Raw genomic sequence first — 24,952 nt, forward strand, 5'->3', positions numbered from 1 at the left:
AGAGGTAGCCGAGTTTATCTCCTAACATTAATGTAATTGGGGAACATATCTACATGTCACCATTACAAAATATATTTCTACAGCTATATTGTGGATTTTACTGCTGCAAATTATGATGATGAACAAATAATCAGAAAGTATGTTACATGAACATTCACAGGTATAATGATCAACCAATCAGACAACTGGTTACATTCATAGATGTATATGAATAGAAATTGAATCAATTTGTAACACAGTAAAAATCAAGCAGTATTTTCTTATTATAAGCATGATTTGCAGAGTTCTAGATAAGCAGCAAATCAGCGGATCTTACAGTCTATTTGACTAAAAATGTACAAATTTGTAAATGCATTCAAATCACACCAAACAATTTCAAGAATTTACTCCAATGATGTCAGTGTTTTGCTCCTGATGTAAGGGCAGGCAGTCAATGTTGTTTGATCAATGTAAACTGTTATTGATGTTTACATCCGAAATGTTAGTATCTGATCATTATGAGTACACTTACTCAGTCAAAGCCATATAATCAAATGCACCCTAAACTAGTCCTTGTCACTGTGAGATTTGACACATTTACAAAGGAATAAATAACATTGTGATGAATAAGATCCATAGTGAAAGTCGTTTTGTTGTGTCCACAAAATTAAAATGCACTCAGTTCAACAGCCAACAGCTTAAAATACCCTGTTTATTCAATTCCTATCAAAAGCTATGATTTGAATCTGGTTAACCAACCTTTCTTATAATGTCACCAAATTAACAAAACATTTTTATGCTTACCTTCTTTTTTCTTTCTCTCCTCCTCCTCTCTACAAAGAAATTATAAAAGAGAATGAAGTTATTCTCATTCACTGGGTTACTCTTCGAATATCACCAATGGATATTCCAATCTGTAATCACAGTCAAATATGTACTGATGGTGAAAAGTCAACAGAGCTCCTTGATGGGATTGATGTGATATTCATTATCAAATAAACTATAAAAATGAGGGGTTTGTTGAAAGATATTAACCATGAAATGAAAACTTCAAAGAATATAAAGCAGTCTTGCCATGCATATGGTCAACAATACTTTGATTTGTACTAAATGTCCTACTTCAGTTGATATTTAAGTAGGTTTAAATATTTCACTTACCATATATGTTCATTTTTAAGTCCAACTGCAAACTGCAGATATGTGTATATGCAGTTGCATAATGTGCCAACAAAACTGGGTCTGTGCAATTTGTTAGAAGTAATCAGTAGACCAAACAACATAGACCTTGGTCAAGTTTGGATCTAGTGTGTAACTTATGATCCTTCAGTCAGCTGTCAAAAGAACAGTAAAACCTATGTACGAAGAACTCCAAGGTACCATCAGAATTTCTTCAATAAACAAGAGTCTCTCAAAGGGACTGACATTCTACTGGCTGAAAAGAATTTCCACCAATCCAGGATAAGATTGTTTCTTCTTTTAAGTGTTGAAACCATCTCTGATATTCTTGAGCAATAACGCAATTCTCAAGGATGCACATGATTCAGACATCATAAAAAGTTTTCTAGTTAAAAAACCAAGCTCACATGACCATCCATTCCTCTGGAGTTGTGTTTACCATATTTGCAGTCGCACTGGCATCATTTTCATTTAGGACCAAAGTCTACTGGTGAAAACTTTTGGTCAATACGACCATCAATGATAAGATATGGAGGCCATTATGGATGTAAAATTGGCACTATTTTCCATTGGGACCAACTAGATTTGACAAAAAGATTTCTAGTATAAACTCATGTCTATACAACCATGCATTCAGAAGGAGCAGAACTGCCAACCCTGATGAGACTGTCTCAGTAAGGCAGTTGATTATTTTCTGTAAGTTTGACCGGTTTTCAGTATGGTGTAACAAAATATCATAAACTGCTGTTGTAAAGCTGGAAAATGTATATAAAAGTTTGGTATTCGAAACATGTAGCAACAGTAAGCATTGTGTTCAAATGAGAACACAATGACCTATTTATCAGTAGTGCAGTTGCAAAAACCTGAGTTCCAAACCCTATGCAGCTAAGTGGCTTGTTGCCCTCTCTCAACTTGACACAATTATTGGACACTGCTCCGGTGGCCTAGTGGTTAGAGCATGCGCCTTGGATGAGGGAGGTCGTGGGTTCGATCCCCGGCAGTGTCATACCAAAGACTTCTAAAAATGGTACTAACAGCTGCCTTGCTAGGTGCTTAGCATTAAGAGGTTAGTGTTAGGATTGGTCAGCCTGGTGTCAGGATAATGTGACTGGGTGCGACATCATACTACATGTCTGCGGAATGATGCCCCAGTGCTAGACATCACTTTAAACTGCCACACTGCAGACATCGTGGCTATATGACTAGAAAGTTGTTAATGCTACGTTAAAAATCTAAATCACACACACACACACATAACTATTTGAATTTTCTTTCTCATTTCACATGACGATGGCAATCATATCTCCTGCCACAAGACATACTCAAATTGGCATGTGATGTTCAATAAGCTTAACTCTGTCCCTTGCTGCTTTCATTCACAAGAATCTGAATCCTTTTTGTTCTTTTATATTATTAACACTTTATAAGAGGCTTATTTTTTCTTTCCTCTTCAACATGCATAACTTGCTGGGTGCCAGTTTAAAAAAATTCTATAATCAACAGTTTGATCATGCAGACCTTTTGCATGAAAAATATGTGCAGCTTAAAGCATCTGAGGTACTGTTGTAAAGTTAGTCTGGTTCCCTGACTGATTCCACTAATTCTAATATGAAGACCGGATCCAAAGCAAACATGTATGAACCAATTATCCAGATTTTTTGGCAAGCATCATTTTCCCATAGCTTTTGCTTTTATGGTGCAAGTCCATATTTTAAGGGTATTTTATGGCAAAATCGTAATGGTTGGCAGGTCTTCTGGAGTAGTAATAACAAGATTTTCAAGATGGTCATCATGGTGGCTATACTGGATTTCAGATTAGCATAATTTTCATTTAAGACAACTAGACACATTTAAGACGTCTTCTAGTGATAACCCCATGCTGACATCACTTTTCATATTAGAGGAGTAGCATTAACAAGATTTTCAAGATGGCTGCCATGTTGGCCAATGTGGGTTTCAGATCAGCATAATTTTCATTTAGGACCTACTGGACATCATATGAAGTCCTGAAGTGAAAACACCTATATCAATATGACCATCCATCCTGAGGATTAGCAGCAACAAGATTTTAAAGATGGATGCCATAGTGTCCCATACTGGACGTCAGATCAGTACCATATTCATTTAGGACCAAGCAGTTATTATAAAAAGTCTTCTGGTAAAAATTTTGATGTCAATATGACTTTCTGTTTGTTAGGAGAAGCAATAACAAGAAATTCAAGCCAGCTGCCATGGTGGCCATGCTAGATGTCAGACATTTCATTTCGGATCAACCAGATATCATGGAAAGTCATTTTAATTCAAAACCCAGAGTTGATAAAATCATCCATTCATATGGAGCAAACTGGTCACACTGGATATACTGTATGTCCCAGTGATGCCATTTTCATGTAGGACCAACTAAATTTGGGATGAATGTGTGTGTAAAGTGCAATCCTCCAATCTTTTAACAGGAGTAGCAATAACAAGCTTGTCCTATCAGACAGATAAATTACAGATGATGTACAATGGACAGCACACCAGCCATATATAACTGATAAGAGCTACAAATACTTTCCTAATAAACAGGGCGAAAATACATAACAGAATAATATATTATTTAATCGTCTGTACATTCATCAGCATTTTTCTATATCCAATAACTTTCTGATTTTACAAGATCCACTCTTTTTTTTACATGTACAATAAGAAATGCTAACCGTAATCTCTGAGCCTCTAATTCTTTCCTAAGTTTGTCCTGTTTTTCTTTTTCCCTCCTGATAAGTTCCTCCTCCTCTTGTTTCTGTTTGGACTGATTGAATTCCTGCTGCTTCTGTTTCTGAAGGTTAGCAAGGTCTTTTTGAACAGATCCAATTTTGGTATTTAATTCCTGTGATAAAAGTGAAAAACATGTCATTCACAGTGCACAACAATAAATTCTACCATTCTTTGCAAATATTTATGAGCCAAGTACTGTAATCTTCCTTTTGCACGGAACTAGATAAATGTTGAAGGCATGGTTCTTTAACCAATCCAAGTACCTAAAGTCTAAATTTTACAAGGTAAATAAACCTATTAAATATATGGAAAATGAGGAAAACTGACCATGACCTAGATATCACAGATGATGCATTAAATTTGGTCTTAATCCTTTCAGTCTTTTTGAAATAAAACACTGAAATGAAGAAAAAAATATTGATTGCTGCCTAAACATTCAAGATGAACTGTTGCAATGACAGTGTCAAATAAATGTGACAAACATTGCAAAATTAGCCTGATTTCATCTGATTCAGTATTCAAACTGAGGGCAAGATTTGATTGAAATCCAAAGGTGTTTCTTTCTCCTGAAATTATTAATCAAAAATGAACATGGGAAACCAAATTCTGAAGTAACAAAAATTCCGAAAATACCTGATCAAAGTCATAATATATCAAGTGTATATCTACTATGTTGCAAATCCAGAACCCCCCCAAAAAAACATGTACATGTATTTTGACTTATTTTAGCAGCAAAAGAGCACAAAGGTAACAAAAGTAACCAGACCCATACTGACTGGCTCAGCCCACTTTAGATTCCTGACTGGGTTCTGCTGATGCTACTGCAATTAACGGTTCAAATATGAAATATTCAACAGAAATGAATTAATTGCCAAAGCAAGAGCCCCCATTCTTGGCAATGAGACCAAGAGGCCGTCATGAAAAAACTTAACCATCATGGCAGAATATAGAATTGAGTTGACTGATCAGGCATTTATCTCGCTAACTGTCCTTTCACTAGTAAAAGTGACTAGGAAGCAGGTCTTGTATGACAAATGAGTCAGGGAGGCTACTGACAATGGTTTGAAGGGAGCATCATTCAACCAAATCTGACTCAAAATCTATGAAAGGATTAATTGTGGGTATTGGCCCATGGCCTTCAGTTGAGAATAGCAAAAATTCTGCAAGCAGGATGGAGAGTTCTTTGTTATGGCTTATATCCTGCAAATGATGAGAGTAAACATGTCTGGAATCATGGAAGGTTACCTCTTTGATTGTGATGGGAAGTAACTTCTCTTTGCAAAGCCATAGGAGAAAGTTATATGTGGTTCTCATAAAATCTCATTTATTAACTGGAGGTCATAACATTACCTAATAGCTTGGGGGTGTCTGTTCTCTAATGAGTGGTGTGCTTCAAAGTCGACTACAGTATGGAAGTATTGAAAGAACATGAAAAATACTTTTCTTACCTTGAGTTCGTTATTGAATTTATCTTTTTCTAGTAATTTTAATTCTTTATCTTTGTCTATTTGTTCTAAATCTTTTCTCAGCCTCTGTACAGTTGTCTTCTTTAATTCTACACTATGCATCATTGTTCTATGAGTTTCAGCTGAAATATATAAAAAAAATCATAAATGAATAAACTGCAAATGCTGGATGCATCAATAGTATTTTAGGTTCAGTTACAGTGTTTGAATTATGATAATAATCCATACTAAATGAAGGATATTGGAATGACTAAAATTGGGGTATCTCACAGGATACAATATACAAGAGTGACAAAAGATGGGATATCTCATAGAATACAAAATATAATTCAACAGTAAATGTATCCATGATACTGATGTATCCATCGAAAGAAAACTGGCAGAAAGAAGTGGACAGGAAGAATGATAAAGTTCAATACTAATATCAATTCTGTACTATATAATGCTCCAAAGTCAAATGTAAAATCTATAAAATCCAAACCATAACACCAGTACATAGGTTATTGGTGGTGCGCCACAATTTCATATTTTTCACAGGGTTTGATTTTTAAAGAAAACAATTTCCCATGTTTTCTTCACTGGTTATACTGGCTATTTAAAAAATACCTTGTATAACTTTGGTATTGTTCAAAGAACTTTTAATTCCATTCATTTTGGTGTATTAGTGATGTAATATGGGTTACAGAGTATACAGCTTGGCCTTACTTCAGATGTGCATCTTTAAAAAACTTCTAGTTCTGCTTGGTCATTTTCAGTTCCTGGACTTCAGAGGTAAATTGTGAAAAAAAGATCCAATAACCTTTTGTACATTCTATATTTATAGGTTACTGCATTTATATGGGAAAATATGAACGAGTTTTGGGATGGAATACTGCACGACCTTGGGAGTGCAGTATATCCTTCCAACAAAACGAGTTCATATTTTCCCATACAAATGCATTAAACCTTTTTATTATATGCTCATTTTTTTATTCTACCTAAGGTTTAATTATATAAACAAAATACTCTATAAGAAACAACGTAAATGAATGTATGCCGCATTCCAAACTAAATACACAAGCGCATATTCATCATTACACAAATCAACATTATTACTGCGCACATAACTCCGCCCAGATAAATTTGAACTTAGTCGCGCGCTCGACATAACTTTCGAAAGAAAATGGCATGTCTAGTTAAAATTGAAATTTGGAGTCATATTGTGAATGAATGTGCATTGCAACAACTTTTCCATTTGATCTGGAATGAATAGATTTTGGTATTTTTCCTGATTCTAGGAAATTTCATGATTATGGACTGGATTTGTATGTGACAATTCCACATGAAATACATGAGATTTAAGAAGCAAGGGAGAAGCATATTGACATCTGCAAATGTGTTTCTGTTTCTGTCATTGAATGTTTGAAATCATAATGTGGGAAAAATATGAAGTCTTTCAACTGCAATTATCAAAAAGACGCTATGGAATTTAATGCTCATTTCATTTTGAGTGCAGTAAGGAGGATGCAATTGCACTTATCATCAAAATTACAGCACAATTTCGAAATGTGTAATCCAGATTGAAAACCTATGACATGGCTCATATAATTCAGATGTGCAGAATTAAGAAAATACATTTTGAGGAAATTCAGGATGTATAACTGTAAATATATTTTATTTTGCCATTCTTATCACCAGCTAAAGAAGACAGTATATGACTTCTCACTTGTATGTTATTTGTAAGGACCTTATCTTGCGTCTGCTATATACTGTAGCTAGCCTAAATCCATAACATTGCATCAACGTGGAATGTGCCAAAGCAGCTGGTATATGATAGTCCAAGAAACATCTGTAGTTTTAGTTCACTCAGAAACAAATTTAAACAACCACAATGTAAAGAGCCTCTTACATGAGTGTACATGATTTGTGTACAAATCAAAGTGCTGGTGTCTGCATCCATTGTTTGTTTACAATAGAAAGTAGTTCCTTTATGCACGTGAATGCAATATGTGTATCGTCGCGCGAGTTCAGTATCGGGTAATACTGAACGATTCTGACAATGTAAAGTTAACGGGGAAAAAAATGAGCATATAATAAATTTGGTAATTCATTCATTGCACTTTCAGAAACTGGTATTGTCCAGTCTGGCAAAATTAGTTTTCCCAATTGTAATAACTGATAAAGATAGTGTACTTTAAACTAATTCAGGTTGATTTTTAACACAAGGGAGCAGACATTTTAGTTAGCTATTTGCTTAGATCATGTACAATTTCCACAAGTACAATATCCAAAGGAATTTCAGCTACAGTACATAAAAGGAATATAGAGGTATACCAATATTCTCTACACCAAGAATGTTGCAAAAGTGAGCAACTTCACCTTATAAACAACCACTCTCTCAGAAGTTCATAATATCTGTACAGTGCCCCAACTGTAATAAAAGGTTAAAAGACACTGAGAGGAATGATGAGCAATTAGCTCACAAAAACATACTCCTGCCTCTCCCACATCCCAACCCTACTCCAATGATTGAGAAAAATCACACTCCTGCCTCTCCCACATCCCTACCCTACTCCAATGATTGAGAAAAGTCTACAGTTAAATAAAATGCAATTAGCTCACAATAACATACTCCTGCCTCTCCCACATCCCAACCCTATTCCAATGATTGAGAAAAGTCTACAGTTAAATAAAATGCAATAGCTCACAAAAACATACTCCTGACTCTCCCACATTCCAACCCTATGCAATATGCATATCTTCTGATGATGAGAAAAATAGTGAGTAAAATGACTGGTCAATATGCATATCTTCTGATGATGAGAGAAATATATACTAACTTTCACAGTTACCCACTAAAGATTGTAAGAGAAGTTGTGTGCACTAAATTCTGTAAAATATAGTATCCAGCTGTAAGTCAATGAAAGAAGTAATCTTAAAACAAAATTACAGTGAATGGCACAAAATACACCCACCCAGTGTCCAATGGTCCTCAATAATGGCAATAACACATTAGACTTAATATACAGAAACCACAGTTAGCAGCAGGGAAGTCGTACAGACCAGACGGTTCCAGCAAAATAAAGCCTCCTACGAGAACTTTCTCCGTAGAAGCCTCAGTTTTCAAAAATAAACCTTCCTACGAAAAACAATTTGCGTAAATTCGACCCCGAGTGCAATTTTTGTGAGCAAATTCAATGATTCTGGACAAGGAAAAAACACTATTTTTCGGGGGGTGGGTGGGAAAAAGATCGGGTGTCGAGTGTAGCTTGTGAAGAAGATTATATTAATCGATTCAAGGCAAATTATGATTTAGACATATAATTATTATATAATGAACTTGAAATCAATGATTCCTCCAGCAACAATCACACACGAGTTCAGATCTCATCCAACAATTACCAAGTACGAGTCATCATCGGATGGTACAGTCAGAAACGCCAGAACGAAGAATCGTGTTGGTCATGTTTGTAATTCAGGTTATTTATTATTTACCATTAGCAACAGAAAACAAAGAAGTGAAGGATATTTCTGTCACAGATTTATATTCGAGTGTTTTCATGGACTCATCAGGGATGGTCTTGTTATTGACCATATCGACGGAAATAAACTCAACAATAAACTTTCTAATCTTCGCGCGGTGTCTCAAAGCGAAAATTGTAGGTTCGCTAATACGGGTGGCATACGGCGACCAGCTAAGGCCGTCAAATCGATAAATCAAGAAACAGGCGACGAGCTTATATTTGAGTCGATAACAGCCGCTACGAAATATTATAATATTAATCCAGCATCGGTGCATCGTGCGGCAGAAGGAATTCAACATGCGACGTTTTCATATAATTTCGGTGCGTGGATCGAATTTTCCTACATCCGAATAATATTTGATTCGGAAAATGAAGATTTTGAAGAATAATTGAATATTACAGGATTGTATAATATGGACGAACAAAACATAAACAATATCATCGAAGCCATCGATGACCTGAGAAAAAAAAATATAAATCTTCCATCAGAGTTGGACACAAATAAAATTCGATCCGAATTCGAGACGATTGTTCAAGGGAAACTTGAATACAAATACACGCTACCATCCGAATATAAATTAATAAAAAAGATCCAAATTGCCATGTATCAATCACTTGCGACTGTCAGCGATGATCAAATCGAGGATTTTGTTAAATTATCGACGCTGGTAGAAAAAGCTAGGTTGATTTTATCAGACGAGTATGAGTCAAGAAAAATTACAAGCTCGCGTGTTAGGCAGCTGAAAAGGCTTGTCGATGAGAGCAAAGTTAGAATCGCAGATTCTTGAAAATTTTATCACAAAAAAAACAAATTTTATTTTACTGAAATTGTGCAATTTTCTTAATTTTGACGGGTATTTACCCCAGCAGATTCACGAAATTATATAAATTTCACAATTTGACAGGTATTTACCCCAGCAGATTCACGAAATTATATAAATTACTCGATTTGACGGGTATTTACCCCATCAAAATTAAAAAATATATTAATTTTGACAATTTCCTTGGTTTTTATTTATTTTTTTGGCCCATTTTTCCCTGGCAGACAGAATCGAAGATTCTCACGATTTGAAAATCAAGAATCTGCGATTCTCACGATTTTACCAGCAGATTGATACTTACAGTTTCTCCGCGTATATCAAGCAAATTTCCTTTCTGATCCGTTAGTTTGAAATTTATCCTTGACAACAACCGATTATGACATCGCAGGTAAAACGGATTCACTGGCTCCTTTATTATCAAATAACCAGGAGAGGCGCTAGGTGAAAACGAATACAAAATAAATCCCTGCTGCGCTTGATTTGACTCTGACGAATCCACGTTGTAGCTGCCCTCGACAACATCCGCGTGAAGATAAATCGCGATAACTTCCGTTATGTTAACGATACCTGGCGAGATATGCCGCCCCTGCCCGGCGGGATCGTTATTGTGTTTGAGAATCGATTCTGATTGTATTTTTTTAGTCCACGCGGCATGTAACTTCGGAAATAAATCATCGATGGTATCAGTGACGGATTTTCTCATTTCATCAGCATCAGAATTGGGAAATTTGAAATTTGGTAGCGTTTCCTCGGTTAATCCAAATACTCTCATAAATTTTTGTTTTTCTCCTGAATTTTTGATCAACTCGAATTTGCTAATAGGAAGAACATAATCGGCAATTGATATATCGTCGACTATCGCCTGAATAAACATACCATGATAATATTCAACATCATTCGCGAGTTGATTTAAAATCTTCACGCGTTTGATAATTTCACTACATGAGCCTGATTTATTTAGGATGCATTCATGAAAGGATTCCCGCAATAAATTTAATTGTAATTTATGTTCTTGAATAAATTCGTCGAGGGTTCTTCTTACCAAGATACCGTCTATGGGGGCTATTATCCTGTTAATGTTGGTAGCGTCGAAGATTTTCACACCGGGGGGAATTTTAGGAAGAGGCAACCACGAGAGAATTCTTTCGTTAATAAAAGTAAAAGCGAATATTACCAGGTTAAATTTGTGGTTATTCATGAGGTTGATGGCGCTATCGATCAGAGGCTTGTGTTTGATATCTCCATACCATCCTTCGTTGGTGGTAAAATCTTCTTTTTTTGGTTCCGGTAGTTCTGGAGGAGCTTCCTCGTACCAACCTGGAATAATAAAATCTGGTTTTTCTGGTTTTGCCAGAGGTGCGATTTCAGGCCAACCTAATATGGTCCTAATCGATGATTGGTAAATATCTACCATGTACGGCGATTTCACTTCTATCATCGATGACAGTGTTGGATCATGCGCGGATATCTTTATTCCTGGAGTAGCATCGCCGGTTATATTTGATATTCTACTGGTAAATTCCTTATCTAGCTGATCAATTTCGTAACTGCCTGTTGGTATACCAACGACGATCCAATCGGGAGTTCCATCGGGTTTGTTTTTGTTGGCAAAAACAAGCGAATTGTTTGATAATAATCTGCCAAATGATTTCGATCTGATATTAGGCCAGCTGTTGTAGACACGCAATTGTGTTAACGCAATCTCCTTGACGCTGATTGGTGTTGGAAAGTTAATGCTAAATTCTGGGTTGGTGGAGCTTAACGATATTAACGTTGTTGTCGGCGGTGTCGTGTTTGTCACGATCTGGGCTAGTTCGGACATTATTAATATTCATTTGTTCAATCTCGGAGTAAATACTTATCATCGAGGAAAATTCTGGATCGGAGATAACGCCATCGTTGAGACTTTCAGAAAGCAACGACGATAATTTTGAATACGCGTCATTGACCTTGGTTAGTTTATTCTTGTACAATGATAACTTTTCACTCGTGCACGATGAGATTTTTTTCGCGATGATATTGAGAACACCGGCGATTGTCGTTGTCGATGAGATTATTATCGTTGCTGCGATCGGCGCGATTGTTGTTACCGCGGATAAAATTATTCCTGCGCCAGCGATTATTGCACTTACCGCGTACACAGCAACATCGATGGCAATTAATCTACGCTGGTATTTTTTTATTTTTACCTGATACTCGTCGAGGAGTTTTTTTAGCGAATCCTGCCATGAACGCGCCTGATTGTAGCGGTAATCCGATGCGGTCATTTATTAATCTACGATAACAATTGCGGGATTACCATGTTTATCCTGGAATACCAACTGTTTTCAATTCCGATAAATATTCGAAAATTACAAAATATTTCATCGGTCCTGTGGTGGTTCTATCCGGCGGTTCTAAATCGCATGATATACCGACATCTTTTTCTAGCGAAATAATAAAAAATCCAGGGTAGAATTCATGAATTTCACTCTCCGATAGTATTTTAAATTTTATCTTGGAAATAACATATACTCGATATACGCCGGTAATTGGTACGGTGAAATAAAATCCGATACGACCGTTTTTGGGGTCCCAAATATAATTGTATGTCTTAAACACAAATGGTACATTACAGACAAGATTTTTTGTTACTACCTCCGTTGGTATCGAAATACGCGCCAACAATGGAAGATTCAATGGTGATATTTTTGTGTTAATATCGTTAATTTTTGTGGTTACTTCGATAATTTCCCTACCTAATCGATTTATATCACTGGTGGATTCAGTTTTACTGACAGATTGTTCAATTTTTGTGGTTGCGTCAAGAAGTTTCGCGCGTAAATCTTGAATTTCACCGTCGTGCATTAATGTATCGACTTTTTGATTCACTAAATTTTGTACCATGGTGAGGTCCTTGTCAATTTCGTCGATTCTTTTTATATCCTTGTTAATTTCGTCGATGGTTTTTTTATCGATTTTTTGGTCCATCGCGGTATTTATTTTGGTAATTTCTTCGTTGATGGTTTTTATTCTTTCGGTAAGATTGTCGTGTGTAGTTGAGGAGGAATCAGTGAATTTTTTTATGTCATCGTCGATTTTTTTACTGAGTTTAGTTGACACTTCTTCGAGATTTTTAAGATCATTATTTAACCTGGTAAATCTTTTTTTCATAAGTTCCTGAAAATTATCTGTTGGTAACTTATCAGCCTTTAGGAGTAACGCTGTTGATAACTCGCTATTTTTTTGTTTTATATCTATGAGATCGGCCTTTGGTGGAAACTCCGCGATGATATCGGTAATATCAGCGATAGATTTTAATACCATCTCCGATTGGCGAGTAAATTGATCAATGTGATTATTATATTCTTCTCGCTTAATTATATCAGCTATTTTGATATTGCTAGTTTGTAATCGCCCTTCGGTATTTTGAAAAACAGCAACTTCGCCAGGATTCACCTCTGACAGTGATAGAAGATTGTTAATATCGCTCTTGGTTGCAAACTTTGATGTATCGACGCCTTCTATTTCCTTTTCCTTTTCCTTCCTGAAGAGGGATCTACCATAAATGTCAACCATGATATTTATCTACGGTATATTCAAATAAAATTTTGTTATAAGGGCCGGATGATTTTGAAATTGCGTCGAGGATGTTAATTGATTCTGGACCGCATATTGGTGGATCCGTTAATGTTTGTGTTGGAAGTGTCGAATACCAAATTGGAAGTTTTAATTTTGACACATATTTGATAAATTCGTTTGGTGGCGCTAATCCATACGAGTCAAAGTAAACAACTTCGCGAGGATTAATCGCGTAGGCAACCCAGTGTGTGCCAGGGCCGGTATTTAAGTCGAGATTTATTATTCCTGTCTCGGTAGGGTTTGGTTTTTCTGGTAGTTGATCCCGCATAAATACGCCTCTGAAAAATTTTATTTTTTTATTCTTTGCTTCGCTAAGTAGATCTAAATTTGAGGCTGGTAACCTAAATTCAGACCGGATCCGTACGGGGGTCGTCTCAGATAAAGGCCGGATCCGTACGGGGGTCGTCTCAGATAAAGGCCGTTTCCCTTTTTTTTACCGTATCTTCCTCCCATCACTTTTTGTGCTAATTTGGAACCTATACCTCCGAGCGCACCTAATCCTGCTGCTTTTCCAACTGCCGGAAGAATCCCAGTTAATAGCCCTGGAAGAGCAGCTAACAGAGGGAAAATGCCGCCCGTTTTGACCATGTCTCTGATGGCGCCTATGGAAAGGCTCACATGAACGCCGGAATTCGCTGATTTGGCTTTGGTGAATCGTTCACGTTGATTTTTAGTTAACGATAGTTTGTTAGGCCCACCGTGAAGTTGATCATTTTTCAGGGTTAATTTCGTACCGCATCGCTTTGATATCGCTGATTGGAGCTTTTTCATCTGACCCGGGGTCAGAGTTACACTGACGTGTTCGTATGGCATATTAATAATCGCTTAATCTAAATTTAGAAATCTTCGATTTTGTCACATTTTCTCGACAGGAGCGTCGATGATTCTCATTCTGCCACTGATGCCTTCCAAGATCATTGTTCTATCACTGAGAATAACCGCGACTACTTTGTGATTAATTCCACCTGTGTTAATTCTGGCTTTGAAATGAATATCGACAACGGATTGTTTTACCAAATCGAGATGCTCCAGGGAAAAGTAATAGATAGGATAAAATTTATTAAAATCTAGCTGCGATATTTGCAATCCCGTATCGATATTTTGATCGCGACCCATGAAACTTAGCAAGCGATGATACGCACGAGCCGTCGAATGATTTTCAAAATCAATTGATATTTCCTCGGATGGTTCTTGTTGGCCATTTACTCTCAACGACACATTTGTCGCTCCAATGTGATCAAATATCATATGACTGTATAATTGATGATACCTATTGGCACGCAAAAACGCGATAAAGATATGCCTAGGTGCAGAGGTACCCTGCTGCAATGCGATACGCCAGGTAAAATCACCATTAATATTGGTAGTTGTGGAATCTGTTGTTGTTGTCAGCCATGACATGACAGATTTACCGCCTTGATTCATGAATGATAATAATTTTTCTTCCTCGATTATTGATGGAGTTATCGCTGGCATCCACAAAGTAAATTTTAGTAATCTTACTATGCCGTTATTATTCGCGGCATCATTGGGACCTATCACGCCGGTAGCGTAATCGACGGCACCTTCTCGCCAGATAGCATCGTTGCTATTTTCCTTTCTGATAAACGTAACGGTATGTTTTGCCCCGTAGATAATTTTCCTGAAATGCCTGCAAAATCCGAATATATGAGATAACGGGATAGCACAAGCGAATCTTCTGTTACCTGGTGATAGCATGGACTTTCGCGTGGTAAATCCGAGATTATAATCAGGATAAGGTTTAATGATCATATCTTCGACATCATTATTGGGAACAGCAGGATTGGCGCGATTGTTGGGTTGTCTGATAAGGAACGGCCTACTTTCGGGACGATCAGTATTATCCTTGGCAAACATCATACTAGGGCCAGCTGATCTAGTAAAATCATCCGAGTATCTAGCTAGGCCTATTATCGTTGTTGCTAAGTCAATATCGTTGGTAATTGACTCAATCTCTCTTCCGTCGATCATGTAAGTGGCGCTCTTGAATAATGCCATAATACCGTTATTGACGAATCCGACTCTAAAATCTGCCCCATAATTGGTACCATCAGTTTTAACAACTTCCCCAATAACTTCGATATATGCCTCAGATGGAAGAAAATATCTTGTTGTATCGTGAACTTGAATTTCCAAGCGATTAGGTGTATTTGGTTCAACTGCAATATACGAGAAATACTGGAAATCTCGCACGGATGTGTCTCTACCTACAGGCTCGTCCATGTCGAACACTTCGTTTGACACTTGTGCGAACATTTATTATTAAGAATATCATCTAAAACGAAGACCGCTACCCGAAATGAAACTTGTGTTCGCGACTTCCCTTGCTACTTCCTTTGCGAGATTTGTGCTAGCAACTTCCTGTGCTAGGTCATTTATTTTTTTATTTGCTGCGTCGTTTATGGCTTTGCTGACTTCGGGTGGCATTTCTCTGGTGCTAGGTAATTTGACGGGTTGTTTTTTACGCGTTAAATTTGATATTCTGCTTTTGATAGCATCGTAGCCTTTAGTGGCCAAATTACCGATACCAGAGATGACAGTCTCGCCGATTTTTCCTATTGCTTTTGACGCGAATTGCTTGACCGTGGGTCCGATTTTAGGTATTACTCGCGTAACGAGGCTTTTAACGATATCTCTGAGTCCATTGCCGTGGATATATTTATATACAGGCAATCGAGAGTTTACTATGCGGACCTGCTTAGGTCTGCGTTGATGCTTGTGAACAATCATGTTATTTCAATTGTGTTGTTTTAATCGATGAGTTCATCAACGAGTTCCTTGTAAATATGAGAGTCTATGACGCCACCGCGGAATAATCGCTGACAAATATCGGAAGCCTCGTTGATTATTTCACGAGAGTTATTTCCGGCTCGTTTTCCTCCGATTAATACTTCGAGGCGAGACACGTCGTTGACAACGCTGTCAGGGCAAATGGTATATCCGCTTCCTGTTTTTGGTTTTGAAAATGCCGATGGTGATAGTACATCCTCGAATTCTTCTTCTTTTTCTTCACTTAATTCTCTTACTATTCTTTGAAAATTTTTTAATCCTGGATGATAAGTATCGATTTTTTCTGTCTTCCCCCTTGAGGCAAAATACACAACTGGAACCCATTCCTCGGGGGTATATTTATCTAAGGATCCTGGACGTAAATATTTGCCTCGTTCGTTGTAACCGTATTTGGCGATTTTGGCAAGTTCACTCTTATCAACATTTAATTGTTTAATCCCCCATGGAGTAAAATCATCGGCGGGAATCCTTCCATAAATACTGGAAAAATTTGATTCTCCTGTAATTGGTTTATTTGCGTAATCCTCAAACTGAACAAATCTCACGTCATTACTCCTGGCTTGAGGTAACTCATATTTTATTCGATATACTGCCTTTATCCATTTTTTTCGATCATAATAATTTGATCCCTCCTCCGTTAAATATCTGTGTCTATTGTCAAAGCTACGCCTTGCAAAGTATCCAAGTTCCTCAGTATCATTAGGATCAATTTTGTCTAACTCTAGTCTTATGGAAACAAAACCCTCCGCACCAAAATATCTTTCCTTTATATTCGCGAGAGGATCGGTTCTTTTTTCCTTCTTTTCCTTTGGTTGTTCTTCTTTTTGTGTTTGTTCTTCTTCTTGTGTTTGTTCTTCTTCTTCTTCTTCTTGTGTTTGTTCTTCTTCTTCTTGTGTTTGTTCTTCTTCTTCTTGTGTTTGTTCTTCTTCTAAATGTTTGTTCTTGTTGTAATTGTCTTCGACTTACCAGATTCCTTAAATCTTCTAAAAGTACCTCCGCTCTCGGATCTGTTTGTGTTTGTGCCTGCTGCGATGGTCTTCGCTGCGTTTGTATTTGTGCTCGCACTTGCGCTTTTGTTCGTGCTTGTCTTATTTGTTCCTGTAACTTTTGTGCTTGTACTCGCGCTTGTGTTTGTGCTTTTTCTTGGCGCGTTTGTGTTTGTTCTTGATGAATTTGGTCCAATCTATCCGGAACTACTCGAGTGTGTTGCTCGATGTCTCTCACCATAGGAATAAGCCCTTTTTTCCTAAGTTCCTTATCTTCCTTCTTATCGCCGTATGCTACATGTTCGATTGCTCCGGTGACTGGACTCAACAATTTCGATGATATCTCACCGAGATGATATTGAGAATCTTCGTAATCGCGAACCTTTCTCTTAAATAATTGTTTTGTCGGGATAAGCTTCTTCACTGCCGCTAATTCTTCTCGCGCTAATCTGGCAGAATGAGGCTCTCCAACTCTACTAACTTTCCGACTCATCTTATTTTCAACTATATTGTTTTAATGCGAGGTAAAATTAGGATCCGCTGCCCCAATCTTGCGTGCACACTCGACACCCAATCCTTTTCCCACCCCCCACCCCCGAAAAATAGTGTTTTTTCCTTGTCCAGAATCATTGAATTTGCTCACAAAAATTGCACTCGGGGTCGAATTTACGCAAATTGTTTTTCGTAGGAAGGTTTATTTTTGAAAACTGAGGCTTCTACGGAGAAAGTTCTCGTAGGAGGCTTTATTTTGCTGGAACCGTCTGGTCTGTACGACTTCCCTGCTGCTCACAGTTCTTTTACTTAACATAACCATGACCTCCAACCTTTAGAAGAAGCTTGGTCAAGGAACTCTTGGGCAATGGTTATTCTGCAAAACACTTTTATCTCCAAGTAAAATGACCTTTCTCTGGGATTGATTTGTTCACAATCAAAATCACAAGTAGACAATTGGCCAAATTATTTCTAATTCAATTTCAATACATAGTTCGTAGGTCTCCAGACTTTGTCATCCTAGTACATACCTTACATTTCTGTAGGGACTGCATTTTTTTGTCTAACTAAAAAATAGCCATATCAGACATTGAGATTTTCTGCTAATTAATTAAGAAACTCATATTCAAACTTCATAAATAATTATTTTAAGTGAAACCAATACACTGGTATTGACTTTATCTGATATTTTATCTGATAAGTAGAACATAACAGGCTTCTGTCAACAGAATAATGGAACATCTACTATGACCAGACACATGGGAACATGTTCCTTCCTCAACCAAGTTTGGGAGTAGACAATTTGGTTTCCTGGGAAAGAGAGAATCCCAAACAACAATTAAGTCCTTTTCCACAAGACATAAGTAAGAAACGTTGAACTAATCCCTTTACAAATTGCAATATGTATCTTTGTGATACTGTCCAGCAAACACATACAGTAAAAAACTTTATTCTAACAGCATACTCTTGACCCTATATGATTCTGTTCCAAAGCCATGTCAATGGGTCGATGTACATCTTACATATATGACTGATACGTGTAATAATGGGTTGTAAGAAAATAAAAGGATAAGCATATTGCTACTACCATAGCTGTGTAATTACTTATACTGCAAAACCAGAATAAAAGACCGAATGTTGAAATATACTGGAGTTATGATTAACCACTGGTAGGTAGGGATAGGGAGTGGTAATGGTTTGTGGACTTGACTATAACGTATACAGACAGAAAAAATGTCCAACAACAGTTCCCAAATTTTTGCAGCTCTGGTTGAGCTATATATAAAGGGATCATTGACTTTGATATGACCCCTATTCCTACAATATTCTTCACCAACTTGCATTTTGGCATTCATGTCAACATGTTATTTGTAAATCATATTGGAGTGATGAAACAGTAATTTATATTTAAGCAGTTAAATCCTCCTAATTTCATAATGTATTTCATAATGTATTTATAGATTACTTACTTGTAAATAGTTATTTTCATAAGAGAAAAATTTGCACAAATATATATATATATATATATATATATATATATATATATATATATATATATATATATATATATATATATATATATGTAATAAACTGACTACGAACAGTGCAAAACCAGTATCTAGCTAGCCTAAGCACTTTCGACTCTTCATGAGTCTTTTTCAAAGGCAAATACAAAATATAGACAAGACAAACAAATAAAACAGACAAACCGTTGTCTTTGTGTAACTTTACATGACTATGACTTGTTGCGGATGCTGAAAGATATTTTATATTGACCTAAAAATCGATGAGCCATTGCGTCATGTAATTTTATGTAAATTTATGTATACGCAAATTATATCCCAGATATTTCATTGTTATAGTTGTAATTATAGGTTATTGGGTGACTAATAAGCAAATTTAGAGAATTATTGAAAAAAGAACATGCCAGTTGCAAAAAGGTAATTTTATTTGTGAGGGGCTGTCTTTTTCTAGTCTTTATTTATTTATATAAATGGCAATGATGGAAGCAATGCGACTATTTAGAACTTTGACATGATCATTACTTTGTGAGTTGGAGTTGAATTTCAAGAGATTTAGCAGGTTTGTTCTTTTGTAATTTAATCGATTCACTGTTACACAGATTATGCTTCACCCTGTTTGTTTCTTGCATGAAATACTGCCAAACAGAAATAAAATTGGAATATAAAGTTTCAATTAGAATATTTTGCCCAAAAGTATTAATTTTAAATGTTTTGAAATTCATTGTGACCTAAGGTATATTCCATTTAAACATACCACTACCCCATGGATGGCAGAATAAAAAAACTTCCATGCATGGTCATCAATAAACAATAATCACTTCTGTGCCATGTCATATCAAAAGATGCATGGCCATGGGTGTCCAAAATTCACTGCTATGACTGGTGGTGGTAGAAAAAAATCACTTCTATGGGTGGTCACCCATTTTTGAATGTGCCTTCCCCCCCCCCCCCCCCGGGGTATGTTTAAATGGAATAGCCCTAACCTAAATTTTCAAAAAGCATTATAAAGACAGACTTTCATTTGTCAAAAAACAAAAAGAAATTCACACTCGTCTCAACATTCTGAAAAAAGGAAAATTTCTAGTAGACACAATAAAATTGTCACTTACTAGACAACATAAGGGAAACAAATATAAAGCAACAATGGAACTACATGAATTCATCTGAAGAAAAAAATGTATGGTGACTTACATATTGGATTACTCTGTACTGAAGTCTGCACCTTAAGATTCAACTGCTCTCTGTCTCTTTGTAATTGCTGTAGTTTACTATTTATTTCCTGTTAAAAATTGAAGAAACATAAGTTTTCTGATTCACAGATGTGCAATACATGCAAAAATACAATATATGTCATTATGCACTGTACTTTACAGTGAAGTCAGTAAGATTATTTACATTCTTCCAACTGTTCGTATGACTCAGTCCACATTTTTATATTTCATTTTATCCTGGAACTGATAACTCTTTTTATCTAAAGGCTAGATAAAGTCATATACAAACATATATTAAATACAGAGTTACAATAGTCAATCCAAAGAAGAGATTGGTTTATGTGCCAACTTATGTCAGAACCAATGCCAAGGATTATAATTTTGCTGCCCTCACAAATCATACAAAAATCCTATAAAGTACTATCACATATATTTAGTTATAAGTCGAGTTCAACTGCAACCAATATTGACTATGATCTGCCATTGCATACAGCACCAGCAGATCAGGGTACATGCTGTTCGTTCTACTGATTATTCATAATATATTGCACAGACCCAGATCTACCAACACATGTGATGGCAGATCTGGGTCTATACAGTTTGCAGTTGGACCCACGTAACAGTGATAGACCAACTGTGATTTAGCGACATCACATCAATATCTTTAAAACTGCAGTGAATATGAGTAAATTTGTTATATATATACTTCCTTTCACTTAGAGTACTCATTCTATGAACTTAAGAAAATTAGATTTCCTTTAAGTGACTAACCTGCAAGAGGCTGTACTGTGTACTGTAACTAAATACACCAGCTATCATGGATTGATCACAATTGTAATAGTAGCTCATTAGACAACAGCAGATTGTGATAAAATGTTCTGGTTATTTCCAATTTAAGCATAATGGTTTTGTTCAAATTTGTGAGTGGATGGAATGATAAAAAATTCCAACAATTTTCATTTTTTATTTTTTCATTTTATAAGTCGATTCACAGGGAACTTGTTACTGCATTATCTTCAGAATCACCTTAGAATGGTGGGTGCTATAATAAAGGATAACCGCAATTCCTAGCACTGAAGTGATCGGATACTGCATTCAACAGAAATACATCAAGGGCAGAGTAGATAATTATGCATATCAAACTTTATTATGTGGCAGAACATTTAAGAGAAATTATTGATAAAGCAAATTTTAGGCCAGATTGCAAAGCAATTCTCTTTTGGACTGATCATCTGGCATCAACACTAAAAAGACATTCTGAATTTAGATAATTTTCTCATGCACTACTCGTGGTATGCAAATGAAACATGAAGAAAACAATATCCATCAGTGAAAACTAGATCACCCTTTCAGTTATTTCATGGTTCAAGGTAATTTGTGCTTATGTTACATTAAGCAATTTCTCTTGATTTTGGTGTGCATTTAACTCAGTTTTGCTGTCACTTTTGCTTAAAGAGTGATGTAACTTTGGATGAAAATGTGGTACACTACCCTGTTCTGTTAAAACAAGGTCACTGACCTATATTTCCCACCACAGAGACCTGTTCTAACTTTTGCATTTAGCTAAGTTTCTCACACACCACTGGCTGCGAAGTCATGTAATATGATATGAAGATTCATCATAAAAAAATGATCCATTAGTCAAAACTATGTCACTATGACTTTTATCAAAATAGATTAACCTGTATTAATGCCTTTGTTTAGCTCATCTCTCGGACACTATTTCGTAAGTCATATAACATACAGATGCTTTGTGAGATGCACAATACCATTCAATACAAACTTAGTCACTGTGACTGATATTTTATGCCCTAATCGTCTGCAGGCAGACCAGATGTGCCATCTGAATGTCATATGAGGCGATTTTTGGTGAAAGCATTCACCATGGCTCAGAGGTCTGCATGCTTGACTCGTGCCTGAAAAGGTGCAGGTTTCAATCCTACCATAGGATTAGCCTAATTTGACTGTGTGTCCATGAGCAAGGTACTTTACTCCAGCTTCCTCGGACACTAAATTACCTGCTGCATTCAATGTCCATTCTACATGTTATAAGATTTCTTGTATAAGTCTTAAATAAGTTTGCAAAACATTCCCATTACTTCTCTAATTACCATTCTTTACGCAAATCATTCTCTGATCATTACAATGAAAACTTTCTGAGGGTAAGGAACACTACCACCTTTCAACATTTTCACAGTTAAAAACTGCACCATTCCCTCCAAAATAGGACAACTCTCCATAACAACTATGCTTAAAAAATCACATTTACTTCATAAAACTTAATTTTATTTTATGAAATGGGGCCAACCACAAAATGAAGACCACATTTCATCAGTACAATGACTGGTCTTAATTGTTAAATTACACTGTAAACACATCCACTGATAATACAAGATAGCACCTGTTCTTACCAATAAAAAAACCTTGTTCAATAAAATGTAACATTAGTTTGCAATGCTATTTATCTGCAAGACTAACATGGCTGTGACTTGACATCACCATATGTTACTGAATTCCATTTTTCGTTATTTTGTGACTTTTTCAACCCTAGATAAGCAAACAGTAATTTGCTATCAATTTTTATGTCTACTTCTGACATTCTGAAATCTGGTCTACATATGGCAAAGGTATAACAAGAGTCCATTGAAGGGGCTAGTACTCTATTGGGCAAAATGAATTTCCAGGAATTTAAGAAAGACTATTTCTTACTTTTAGCTGTCGAGTGTTTAAACTAATATTCTTCAGCAATAACAAGATTTTCAAGGTAGCTGCACTGATGCAAATACTGGATGTCAGCATGGCACTGTTTTCATTTGGGACAACATAGGCATCATTAGCCTTCTTTTGGTGAAAACCCCATGTCAAAATGATCATCCATTCAGAGGGAATAGTGACAAAAAGATTTTTAAGACAATAGTTATGGCAGCCATATTGGATGTATGACTGGCACCATATTCTTCCAGGATTTGGTGTAAACCCCCTGTAATAATGATCATCCATTCAGGAAAGTAGCAAAAACAAGAATTTTAATACAGTTTTCACAGCAGCCATTTTCATTTGGGACTAACTAGGTATCATAAGAAGTCTACTGGTGAAAACCCAATGCTGATATAGCCATCCATTTGGAGAGAAGAAATAACAATATTGTCAGGATATGTCTTTCTATTCAGGAGGAGGAGCAATAACAAGATTTTCAACATGGCTGCTACAGTGGCCATCTTGGATGTCAGATCAGGATCATATTCATTTAAGACCAAGTGGACATTGCAAGAAGTCTTCTGGTGAAAACCCCATGTCAATATGACTTTCTGTTCAAGCTGAGTTGTGCTAGCAAGTTTTTTTAGACAACATAAGAAGTCTTTTAGCTGATATGACCATCCACAAATGAGAAGTAGCAATACGATTTTCAAGATGGCTGTCACGGTGGCCATATTGGACATTAGTTAGCACCATTTTCATTTAGGACAAACATGACATCATAAACCTTTCAACAAAAACCGCATATTGATATGACCCCATTCAGATGGAGTGACAATAACAAGATTTTCAATATTGCCATTGTAGAGGCAATACTGGATGTCTAAGCAATGCCATTTTCATTTAGGATCAATGAGACCAGTAGATGAATGTGTGTGTAAACTTTCAAGTCTATCCTTGAGGCAGTTTAGGTGGAGCAGCAAAAACAAACTTGATCTAATAGATGTACAATGGACAACAGGCCATTTCATGAGAATTTCTGGTCTATGATCAGTAGAGTTAAAACCTGATGAAAATTATAACTGATATGTGCATGTGTGTATTTGTTGCATACTTACTTGAAATTCCTTTTGCAATTTTTCCATTCCTGCTAATTTTATATCTCTAGTACTTCTCATAGATTCAATACTAGTGGTAAAGTCCATAACACCTTTCCGAACTTGAGATATCTTTTGATTAATTTCATTCTTCTTTCCTTCCTACAAACAGAAATTCCAGATTTTCAAGCATCTCTTTCTTTTAAAAATAACCTTATAAACCTTTTCAGTGTAAATAAATTTTGCATTACAATGAATACACAAATGTGACAACAACTGATTTTTAACTGCACAAATGGCTCTGCAAGTGGTTTTTCTCAAAACCTTTCATGGGATTATCTAGAAATAAATAACAAATCAGAAACCTTACAGGAGGAAAAAATTGCAACTATTACACAGTCACATATGTAATTCTGATTATGAAAACAACTTGAAGATGCAGGCATTTATGTGATAATTTTTTGGGAAATGATTTATTTTAATGTATGTTGTCACATGTATTAAAAATTAATACAACATTTTAAAGAATCACAGCAAAACCAGCTATTTTTTACCAAAAGAAACCATTAAACATTTAAGCATACATGGTACCCTGGGAAGAATGTTTTTTCTCTCCAAAAACATATACCAAGGTGCTGTGAATATTCTAAGTTTTTATGAAGATTTAAAAAAATTCAAAATTGCATCTAAGGGTGATTATTACATATTTAAATTGCCTTCACTTGGACCCATTAGAAGAAATCCAAATGAATTAACCAAATATTAAATAAAAGTATTTCATGCAAAAAATGTGTATTTTTCTTTGCTATAAC

The 24,952-nt window shown here is 36.1% G+C and overlaps 1 protein-coding gene across 3 annotated transcripts in view; it reads right to left on the reverse strand.

Moving 5' to 3' along the window:
• LOC149799063 (intersectin-1-like) overlaps nucleotides 1-24,952 on the reverse strand; it is a 224,540-nt gene that overhangs the window by 150,193 nt on the left and 49,395 nt on the right. For all 3 annotated transcript variants that reach the window (XM_089958036.1, XM_089958037.1, XM_089958035.1), the window contains exons 15-19: nucleotides 24,162-24,302; nucleotides 20,327-20,414; nucleotides 5,361-5,500; nucleotides 3,855-4,024; nucleotides 784-812 (exon numbers count right to left, since the gene is read on the reverse strand). In XM_089958036.1, the coding sequence (XP_089814162.1) occupies nucleotides 784-812; nucleotides 3,855-4,024; nucleotides 5,361-5,500; nucleotides 20,327-20,414; nucleotides 24,162-24,302 (568 nt within the window). The remainder of the gene's footprint in view (nucleotides 1-783; nucleotides 813-3,854; nucleotides 4,025-5,360; nucleotides 5,501-20,326; nucleotides 20,415-24,161; nucleotides 24,303-24,952) is intronic.

This window comes from Sinohyriopsis cumingii, chromosome 5 (assembly GCF_028554795.1).
Source record: "Sinohyriopsis cumingii isolate HCF-2022 chromosome 5, ASM2855479v2, whole genome shotgun sequence".
Lineage (NCBI taxonomy): Eukaryota > Metazoa > Mollusca > Bivalvia > Unionida > Unionidae > Sinohyriopsis > Sinohyriopsis cumingii.